Source organism: Myotis myotis, unplaced genomic scaffold, assembly GCF_014108235.1.
Source record: "Myotis myotis isolate mMyoMyo1 unplaced genomic scaffold, mMyoMyo1.p scaffold_m19_p_12, whole genome shotgun sequence".
In the NCBI taxonomy this organism is placed as follows: Eukaryota; Metazoa; Chordata; class Mammalia; order Chiroptera; family Vespertilionidae; genus Myotis; species Myotis myotis.
This window is the reverse complement of record NW_023416316.1, coordinates 33240222-33251561: the sequence shown is the minus strand read 5'-3', so window position 1 is coordinate 33251561 and position 11340 is coordinate 33240222. Positions and strand designations below refer to the sequence as shown.

Below are 11340 nucleotides of genomic sequence, written 5' to 3'. Positions count from 1 at the left end.
CAAAGGGACCTGTAGGAATGGATAGATCTGCTGGGCTGGATGATACGGGTGGGTTGTGAGTTCACCTTCCCTTAGTTGTCCCCTCCCCCACGCTCAGAACCTCTGGTGTCTGTGCTGAAGCTCTGTGATGTGTGTGGGCCTGGAATTCTAGTCAAGAATGTGCTCTCAACGTCCAGCTGCCTGAGGCAGCAAAGAACTTTCAAAGATGCAAACCACCTTCTTTGTCTGAGCAGCCTTACTGTACCATGGCTGAAGTCCTGCTCACCTTTCTAGTGATTCCCATCTTTGCCTTCCTGTGTGGGGTGGGGCTCCTTCTTCTGTCACTGTATCACCTAAAGAAGGATCCCTCTTTCCCAGTATTTTGGAAACAGAGAGACGTCAATCAGGTAAATATTAAATTTATAAATAAATCATTCCAAATACATGCATTTAATGCAATCAGATTTTCTCTAAGTACTGCTTTAGCTGCATCTTACAACTTTATATTTCTATTTTCACTTAAATTTTTATTTTTCTTTTGAGACTTTTCCCTTCACCCATGTGGTTGTAGTGTGTTGTTTAATCTCTAAACATTTTGGGGTTTTCCAGCTATTTGTAATGGCTTTCTAGTTTTAATTTCTTTATAGTCTGAAAATATTCTTTGTATGACTTCTTTTATATTTGTTATAGTGCGTTTTATGGCACAGAATGTGGTACATCTTGGGGAATGTTTCATGTGTGAATTCTGTTGGATGAAGTTTTTATAAATATTGGTGAGATCAAGTTGATTGACAGTGCTGTTCAGGTCAACTATATCCTTGCCTATTTCCTGCCTGCTGAATCTATTCTTTTCTAATAGAGGGGTGTTGAATTCCTCAGTAATAACAGTGGATTCATCTATTTCTACTTGCAGTTCTACCTCACATATATGTGAATTTTTACCTCACATATTTTGATACTTTGTTGTTAGAGGTTAAGGATTATTGTGACATCTTGGGGAATTGACCCCATTGTTGTTATGTAATGCCTCTCCATGTATGATAATCCCCAAGTCTGTGTCACATCTGAATGGGATCTAAGGCTTGCTTTGTTTATTCAGACTGCTTTTTCTTGCTTTTAACGTGACTTGTAATTTTTTGTTGGAAGCCAAACATGACGTATTGGGTAACAAGGACTGGAGTAAACAGACCATCAACATGAAGTTTTATGTTTTCTGGGTAGGTGTTGACTGTGTTTAATATTTACTGTAGCTGTATATGTAAGAGTCTTCAAATTATTTTAGTTTTTTAAAAAATGTCTCCTGTGATGTCTTTAGGTTTCCCTAAGTCTCCTCCTTAAAAAGAGCCTATGCTTAGCTGCTCTCTCAGTGTGATCCCCTTACTATTCTGGAGCTCTTGTTGATATGGTGGTCAGGTCTTGGGGGAGTGCATATGATTAAATCTTAGGCCTTTAGTGCACTAGTGTCCCTGGGTTGTGATGTCTACAAGTGTTTATCACCTTTTTTCTTTATCTTTTCACTCTTTAGATGAGACAAGAAGGCTAGAGAGGGCTACAATTGAGTAATTTTCCTTCTCTCATGTAAGATAAGGCTCTGGTAGTCCTTTTGTCAACTGAGGAGGCTTCTGTGATGGATAACACTCAGGGAATATTTAAAAATGTTTCAAAATGGTTATCTTTCACCCCACTCCACACTTTGGCAAACAACATGAGAGTTTTTTCATTGTGAGAACCTAATGAAGTTCTTGGGGGTAAATCCATAAATAGTTGGGGGCCCCACATGTGACCTCCAGCAATTTGTCAATGTGTCTTTTAAGTGTCCTACCAGTTTATGGTTCCAGTGGCTTCTGCTCCATGTAAGTGGATCTTGACTATGATTCTCTGAATTTACTATCTATGAAAATTTTGGGTAGAGCTTTGACCTTTGATCTCGATTCTCTGATGGCTCCAATGAAAGTAATTGTTTATCCATTTTTCAGGCTTTTGCTTCTATAAACTGGACAGGTGTCTTTAAATATAAGCAATTTAAATATCAGACATAGAACCATACATTTCCCCCCCCCCCCCAAAGAATGATTCTTTATTTTCCTGTTTCTCTTTTCACATTTATAAATGAGTTTGTTTGGGTTAGAGAGCCACTTAAAACGGGAAGTCTGAAGAGAGAATGGAGAACATCACTCTTGTAGGGGAAGAGACGGAGCAGGTCTAGTGGTTCAGGGAAGATTAAGATTTCACAAACCACCTGGGTGTGGTGGCATGCTGCTGGATAAAATCTCAACACAATATCTCTGTAGTTCTAGATTGTGTTATTTAGAAAGTTTGGAACCTTTGCACTTTATTATGAGTCACATTCCCATGCCAGGTGTCACTGGACCACACCTTCCTTTGTATGAGCTGATCGGGAGAACAATGCTTAGGCTCTGAGCACCTCTAAGCGGGGCTGGAGCCGGAGCTCTGTCCCAGGTTACAGGGTCCTAGCTGAGGGAGCACAGATGAAACTGCTGGTCTCAGATTTTATGTCCTCCTTAAGCAGAGAACTTCGGACTGAGAATACTAAGAATGAACCTCATAGATACAACCCCTCTTTGAGTTTTTCTAAGAAGAAAAACATTGAAAATATTTTACCCCCCTTAAAACTTAATAAAAGATAAAAATGCAAATTATATTAATTGACAGAGAGAGTTGTATTTTTATTTTATTTTAAAAGTTAAGTTTATTAGGTATCAGAATTAAACTTGGAGTTGCCATTTTGTCATTTATATGTGTGCTGTTTTTTTTAAAAAAATAATTTTTTATTAAGGTACTAGAGGCCCGGTGCACAAAAATTTGTGCACTCGGGGGGGAGGGGGGTCCCTCAGCCCGGCCTGTGCCCTCTCGCAGTCTGGGAACCCTCGGGAGATAATGACCTGCTGGCTTAGGCTTGCTCCCGGGTGGCAGAGAGCAGGCCCAATCCCTAGGTGCAGCCCCTGGTGGGGCTCAGAGCAGGGCTGATTGGGGAGTTGGGGCACCGCCCCCTGTCATACACAGAGCAGGGCTGATTGGGAGGTTGTGATGCCACCCTCAGTCATGCTCAGGGTAGGGCCGATTGGGGGGTTGGGGCACCATCCCCTGTCACACTCAAGGCAGGGTCAATGGGGAGGTTGCGGCACCACCCCCTGTCATGCACAGAGCAGGGCCAATCAGGGGATTGGGGAATTTCCCCGTCACTCACAGAGCAGGGCCGATCAGGGGGTTGGGGTGCCGCGACACTCACACTCAGGGCAGGGCTGATGGGGAGGTTATGGCTCTACCCCGTCACACACAGAGCAGGGCCCGTGGTGGGGGGGTTGGGGCACCGCACCCTGTCACACACAGAGCCGCAGGGCGATCAAGGGGTTTGGGCGCTGCCCCCTGTCACGCTGATCCTGGTGCCGGGAGGCCTCTCGGCTCCGCTGATCCTGGTGCTGGGAGGCATATTACCCTTTTACTATATTGGGTAGAGGCCTGGTGCATGGGTGGGTGCTGGCTGGTTTGCCCTGAAGGGTGTCCTGGATCAGGGTGGGCATCCCCACTGGGGTGCCTGGCCAGCCTGGGTGAGGGGATGATGGCTGTTTGCAGCTGGTCACACACCCTTCAAGGGTGGGGGTCCCCACTGGGGTGCCTGGCCAGTCTGGGTGAGGAGCTGAGGGCTGTTTTCAGGCTGGGGGTGACTGAAGCTCCCAACCGCTCCTTTTTTTCTTTTTTTTTTTTTTTATTCTGGGCCAGCTTTAGCTTTGAGGCTTGGCTCCAGCTCTTAGGCCTCCGCTGCTGAAAGTAGGTTTCTGGCCTTTGCTTACAGTGTTGCGATCCTGCTGGCTGAAGCCTGGCGACTAAAGCCGGTTTCTGGGGTTTTGTTTAGCTTCTATATTTGTTACATAGTTACTTAGAGTTGCAGCTCAGAGGCCAGCAGCGGCAGGCGGGAATGTTGGAGTCCTCTGTCACTGAAGCAAGCAAGCCTCATGTTAGTTTCAAGCTGCCTGGCTGCCTGCCGCCATCTTGGCTGGCAGTTAATTTGCATATTGCCCTGATTAGCCAATGGGAAGGGTAGCGGTTGTACGCCAATTACCATGTTTCTCTTTTATTAGATAGGATTACAAATGTCCCCCCCTCCCCCCCTGCCTCCCCCCCCCCGCACACTCATGCTCCCATCCCCTTGTTGTCCATGTCCATTGGTTTGGCTTATATACATGTATACAAGTCCTTCGGTTGATCTCTTCCCCTCACCCCGCCCTCCCCTACTTTCCTTCTGGGGATTAATAGCCTGATTGCTGTTTCTCAGTCTTTGGATCTGTCCCTTTTCATCAGTCTATGTTGTTCTCTATAATCCACAAATGAGTGAGATCATGTGGTATTTATCTTGAGAGAGTTGTATTATTCTTGGATCATAACTGTCTCAGTTTCCTATGGAGATGAGTGAAAGAAATGTGTCTTAGCTCCTCATTCTTTTCTTTTTGTTCTCAGCATCAGAGCAAAGCCAAGAGGTGGAAAAAAGGTGGTAGACGGAAAGGTAAGGTTCTGCTTTTTTTTATGTGAGATCTCCTTTCTGTACTTTCTATGAGGTGCTAGGTCCATAGTCTCTGAGGATGTCAGTCTAGATACAGTCCCTCTCAGAAAACAGAGCCTTCAGAGGAGAAGCTCATGAGAAGACACTCAGAACCTGAGATACTTCTCAGATTTCCTGCTCTATATTTGTGGGTACTTGAAGCAGTGATGGACCTGGGCATGGGTGTTGCCCACAGGTGGCCATGTGAGATGTTGAGAGCCAGACTACTGTCTACTGACTTTAACAATGACTAACTTTCTGGAACTGAAATTCCTCTTTGAGATAACCATTGACCAATGCTCCTCAAAGGGTTGTTTTAAATATAATATGAGATAATATATGTGAAAGCCCTTTGTGAATAAAACAATTCACATCTGAGCTTTGTAATTATCACTGAACATGTGACCTTGAATCCTAATTTTTGGGGCTTTCCAAATCCAATTTACTAAGGGTACCTTTCAAGAACATTCTAAATAGCCTTCTATAAGATGTCTTTGCTTCTACCTTCATCACTTTCCTGGTTTCTCAGGTTGGAAAACTTACCGGAGCCAAGTGGAGGAGGCAAGGAAGGTGCTTTCTCTTCTGCAAAGGTGACTAAACTTTATTGCTTTGATTCTGTAATCCTCTTTTTAGCAGTGTCTAAAGCTATTTAGCAGAGTCTAAGGCAGTGATGGCGAGCCTTTTGAGCTCGGCGTGTCAGCATTTTGAAAAACCCTAACTTAACTCTGGTGCTGTGCCACATATAGAAATTTTTTGATATTTGCAACCATAGCAAAACAAAGATTTATATTTTTGATATTTATTTTATATATTTAAATGCCATTTAACAAAGAAAAATCAACCAAAAAAATGAGTTCGCGTGTCACCTCTGACACACGTGTCATAGGTTCACCATCACTGGTCTAAGGCTTTTTAGTAGAATATAGGGCTTCAGTGAAACCTGGGATTGACAGGGAAATCATCAGAATCAGAATGTGAAAGCCTTCGGGAAAGGAGTACAAATTATATTGTGAGATCAAGGAAATATTGAAATTGAAAGGATTGTATACAGTGTGAAGCCCTACCTGTGCCAGACCTGCCAAGATCCCAAGATCTGGTCCTGGCAATAGTTTTTTTTGTTTGTTTGTTTGTTTTTTATTTTTTTTATTTCAGAGAGAAAGGAAGAGGGGAGAGAGAGATAGAAACATCAATGATGAGAATCATTGATTGGCTGCCTCCTGCACACCCACTACCGGGGATCAAGCCTGCAACCCCGGCAAGTGCCCTTGACCGGATTTGAACTCTGGACCCTCCAGTTCGCAGGCCGATGCTCTATCCATTGAGCCAAACCAGCTAGGGCCTGGCAATAATTTTGTACCTCCTTTCTCTGCAGCTCCCAGGGCCATCATCATGATATCCAATTTCATCAATTATGTCCAGACCCCTTCTGTGAGATATGTAATAACGAAAGTGCTGAGGTCAACCAGCTGTTGTTCCCAGAGGCCTTGGAAGATGCTATTCCTTTGGCTTCCACAGTTTCTGGTACTGAGGCATCATACTCTCTTGTCTTCTGCCTTCTCAGTAGTCCCACTAAGAGACCCAATCCCTACCCCTCTGCCTGAGGCTTTCCCACCACCACCTCATATTTTCTCCCCTAATCCAATGATCCCCATAGTTGACTTTGTTTCACCTTCACCATTGGGTTACTTTCTGCCACCAGACCTTTTCCTACTTTAGAATCCAAATTCCCAGTAGACCATTTCCCACCCAAACACCCTGCCGTACCCGTCTCTTACCACATGACAATCAGAGAGTGGATCCTATTCTTCAGTAAGATTCTATTTTGTCTCTGAATACCATCTTCTCAAGTGATCCCATCCTTACCCAAGATATCAACTTCTTACCAGGTTTGTCACAGTCAACGAATCCCACTGATTCATCTGCTTGTCAACACATCCCACCAATGCTGTCTACTTCACAACTACCAGACTGCCCTTCCACTGTGATTCAATCAAAATCAATTTTCCCCTCACTGAAGCCTGTTCCAGAGGACTTGTCTCCAGATAGTACTGGTGGATTGTCCACTCATCAATCAATAATCAGAGACACTGACCATTCGAACCTGTCAATATCAGATATTTCCTGTTGGCAGGCTTATGCCAAGAACATGTTTCTCCCCACATTATCACACTCTGATTTTCAGCAAGAGCATGTTTTTCTCCATCTACCAGAGACTGGTCTCTGGGGAGACTCTGTTTCAAAGCACATGGAAGCCAGTAGCAATTCTTTCCTTGGCCTTAATGTCCAGGAACTCCTGGAGAGACAAATAAAGAGAAAGGCTTTTCAGACTTTAGAGAAGAAAGAAAATAAGCAGGGACCATTTTCAAAACAAATTTGGTCAGAATACCAACAGTCATCTTTAGGGAATTCATTGGAACTACTTGATATACAGAACACCATAGTCCCCCAAACTGGCTGGATCATTGAAGACAAACCAGAGCAGTTGCGCGATAGCCAGGAGCTATTTTATGTTAAGACATTGGAAGAAAACTTGCAGCAGAAATATAGCCAGCTCTTCTGGGGTCTTCCTTCTTTGCACAGTGAGTCCCTAGTAGCTACTTTCCTGGTTTCCAATAGTAGCTCTCCACTAGAAACTCGCTTTGTCTTATTCAATGGAATTTGTAATGCTTCTGTACTCAAAATGCAGCATCAAGGATCTCCACCATTCCCTCATTTCCATTTCCTTCCCCTAAACAATGTAGATCCTCAACATTTGCCTCAAATCAAGCCCCAAGCACAATATTTCACTCAGGTCCAGCCCCAGCCCCAGCCCCAGCCCCACTTTCCATCCCAACTCACAATCCTACCATCTTCTTCTTCATCCCAGATTAGGGACTGTGGAGTGTCTTTCAATAGATCTCAGAATGAGTCAGACTCTAATACCTTGAATGAAAATCAACACCTGGGATGCCATATGTTGCAGATGCAACAGGAAAGTTTGCAGGGCTTAGTCCCTGTTCTCCAAAAAGCTCAAGATGCCATTTGTCCTCAAGCTCCCAACCTTCCATTGGTCAGCCAGTCATCCCATGCCTATATACCAGTCTCCATCCTTCCTGGCCATTTTCATACCACCAATGAACCTCAGGGGCAAGGGCAGCTCTATGCTCCGAGTAGGGTAATCCCATTCCAATGCCATCATGCCTGTAGGAATCTAGAGCCTCTAGAACTGAGGGCACCTCAGTGTCAATTAACAGAAACTTCTCTGCAGAAAGATGGGTATGCTCACTTACAACTCTCTGAGCTTCAGGGAGAATGTAGCAAGTCACTAGGCAAGAATGAATTGTGTTTCCCAGGACATTTATGTGAGGGGGTTCCACAAAACTTTCAGCTAAGGGAGGACATAAAGAGGAATCTTGGGTATATCCTAGAGAAGAGCCCAGAAGACAGTCCACAAAGGATCTCAGAATGCTACCTAGTAAAGTGTCTGAGGGCTGCCTCAGAGACAAAAAGTAACTGTGTGTGCCACTCGAGTCATTTAGGAAAGAAATTATTAAGTGTCTCAAGGACGGGCATAAACTGGAATAAAATTAAAGCCATTCTTAGATTACATTTGAGCAAGAAGTCTTCACAGATCACTGAGGGTAGAATCCCTATAGGTGTGTGTCATTCATGGATGGCCGAGGACAATACATGGCCGCCTCTTGGGAATTCCCACACCAATAAGAAAATTAAAAATTCAAAAAGCACAATGACTGGTAGAGTCTACTGCCAGATCACCACTCTAGAGCTTTCTTTTCTTGATCCCAATACTCGACAAGTGCTTGAAGCCCATATTATAAGATTTCGTATGAATCAGAGATGGGGCCTCCCACTAAAGGTTATTCAATCCATAAAATTATATACAGCAAGAGAAGGCAAAACATGGCCTCTTCCCCAGTTTGACTTTCCTTCCACAGCCACCCATATTTCTAATGTAGTCTCCGAAGCTGAGGTTTTCAAGCCCTTTGAGGGAAGCTCCAAAACTTTTCAGGGAAACAAGCTGGGAATAAATTCAGTTGATATCCTGGAGTCTCCTCTCCCGGCTTTCCCATATGTAAGCTGGGAAGGACAAGGGGTCCTGAAAACAGCACATTCTGGTATGGAACATAAGCTTGCAGAGAATGTCCAGAAAACTGTGTGTGGCAGGCAGACTTTTCAGCCCCTCAGGCACCACACCATAGACAAAGGGAGACAGAGTGAGATTGTACTGAACAATAGATACAGCCCGAAGGTGCCCAGGAAGCTAGCTGGAGCTGGACATGAGCCAACGGATGAGAATGTGAGTTCCCGTGATAGAGCAAAATTGATTCAGGGCCAAAAGACAGTGGTAGAAAATTTAGAATATTTTCCCGTCTCCCAAATGTTCAGTGAGATATTAAAGGCCCAGGAGCCATATGCAATTAAATCACCATCTTGTGACATCTTGACAGCCCAGGAGTTGGGAGTCTCCCAAATGATAAATGTCAATATGAGTAAAGAAGAATCTACCCTGACCACTGAGGATCCCTCACCAAAAATATTAGATCCCCAAAATTCTAAACTATCAAGCCTGCAAAAACAGCTCCTTGATGAGTTAAAACTTAAATTGAAGAGCAGGGAGCAAAGCCGCAATCAAGGCTGTCTCACTGACACGTCCCTTCCTTCAGATAGCTTTCCTTCCCTAGCCTCACCGACACTGCCCCGGAGCATCACCAGTGGGCACATGGGAGTGTCCAAGGTGCCTCATGTCCACTTTGAGGACAGCACAGAGCTCAGGCAGGAATCCTGGGTCCCTAAGAATGTCTTACGGAAGTGCCAAGATATCAATTTACCACCAGTGGCTAAGAAAGTGAGAACTTTGGATTCCAAAGCAGGAGAATGTAGAAGTGAGGATTTGAGTTCATGGACATCTAAAGCTAGAAAGAAGAGCCACCCTGTTGAGGACAAAGAATTAGAGGGCACTTTCCTCTCTTTGCCACAAAATGAACAGTTTCCTCCTGATAGTTACTTCAAAAAAAAGAGGAGGGAATTTTCTCAGTGGGTCAATTCCAAAAGAAAAAGTAAAGAGCTGGAAACTCGCCAGCAAAAAACCAACTTCACATCAACATTTGCACAGGAACATGACTTACCTGAAAGTGAAGCTATCTTTTTGGATTGTGGGCTTTCTGAAGCTCATGAGCTCATGACAGCCATTGGGAAGTTCCTAGAGGAAAAATTGCCAAATAGTCATGAACTTCAGGCCTTCCATTTAAGTCAACAGAAGTAGGAACTGCAGGCCTAGAAAGAGCCTGACAAGGGACATCCCTCCAACTATGCGGGGCTCTCTCTGACCCACTACCAAGAAGAATGTGCAAGTACCAAATGCTGTAACCAAGAATTTGTCACTAAGTAGAGTTTTCTTGCAAGTGTTACAAAGAACAGAGTCAGGATCAGACATTCCTCAGAAAGTTGTAGCCTTCGAGGACCAGCTGCTGTGCCAGAGTCAACATCCTTCCCCACACTCTTGGTAGCCCATCCAAGACCCACCAGCAAACATCAACTATGCCAGGTCCCTCCAGCTTCCTTGCCCCCCCCGCCCCACCCACCCATGAAGAACTCTTCTTTTCAAACAGAAAACATTTCTCCAACACCACCAAGGAGAAAAAAATTCTTTAAAGAAATCATTTGGTCCTTGTTGACAAAGCCTCACCATTTTCATGACAACAAAGCCTCTGATGAAAACATCTTTCTTTAAAAATACCAAAGATATTGATCCTGCTCAATAAATGTTTCTTGTAATGGAGTAGGGTGTCTGTGTACTACACTGGGTCTTGGATTTTTCATATCCATGGTCTTGTGCTTAGAAAAATGAAGGAGTCATTTCAGTTCTAACGGATTTCCTCTTTTTGTTTCTAAAAGATGACCGGTCCCTTGTAGGGAGTCTAGGTGGCCTCAGTTTTATCCTGGGATCATTTGACCCTGCTCAGATTTCCTGTAGTTAAAAACATTATTTTCTTATAGAGAGTACAACCTTTCAGGCATTTTCAAAGTGAGAAAAACCCTAAAGTCTAGAACTTGGCTCACACTGTCTTTTTACCTGCTCCCTCACATATAGCCAGAATCCTCCCTTGTTACCTCCCAAAAGTTTTGGAATTGGAAGTGGGAAAGGAAGGGTGTTTAGGAGCAGAGGTTGGTGGGAGGGAGAAATCTTCCTCTTAGGTCTCTTGGTGAAGAATAAATGTCACCTGTTCCTAAGAGCTCTCTCTCCCTCATGAACTTTGGGGTGATGGGTTATGTTTCTCACCCCTTAACTTATTCTAATGAAAATGTGTAGCAGTTCACCGTTTCCCATTCCTCTTCACTTACTGGAGCAGAAGACAAGGCAGAACTTGAATTTCTGAAAAGAACCAGAGATAGGAATAATTTCTTGAAAACAGTGGCTAACTTTTATTTAGAAAATTCCTGACTCCAGAGTATCTCACAGGAGGGTAGTCATTGAGTGGGGTGTATATGATGAGGTGTGTATGAGTGGGGTATATATCAATGGATAGTCCTTGAGTGGGTTACCTGAATGGGTTATACTGGATTGGCCAGGGTAGGGTCTAGGAATAGGGTGGGTCTGACTGATGAATCTGTTATAAGTGGGGTATTAATCTTTCTGGTAGGCATATTTTGACCTCAGTGATGAGGTTTTTCTGTTTGTGACAGTACCTCAAGGGACAGGACAAGCTCTTCCTGCTTCTCAGGGAAATCTTTTAAGGATGCCTAGCTTGATAGCATTATTACAAGACCAAGAGATCACCTGGCCATCACTTGTAGGAGTGGTC

General features: G+C 44.0%; 1 protein-coding gene across 1 annotated transcript; it reads left to right on the top strand.

Annotated features, from left to right (window-relative positions):
- The first annotated feature begins 245 nt into the window (after positions 1-245).
- Positions 246-9800, top strand: LOC118666880 (spermatogenesis-associated protein 31D1-like). Its single transcript, XM_036329160.1, has 5 exons — positions 246-386; positions 4456-4501; positions 5067-5127; positions 5910-6058; positions 6424-9800. Exons 1-5 carry the CDS (start codon positions 246-248, stop codon positions 9798-9800), a joined length of 3774 nt encoding a protein of 1257 aa, XP_036185053.1.
- Positions 9801-11340: the final 1540 nt, after the last annotated feature.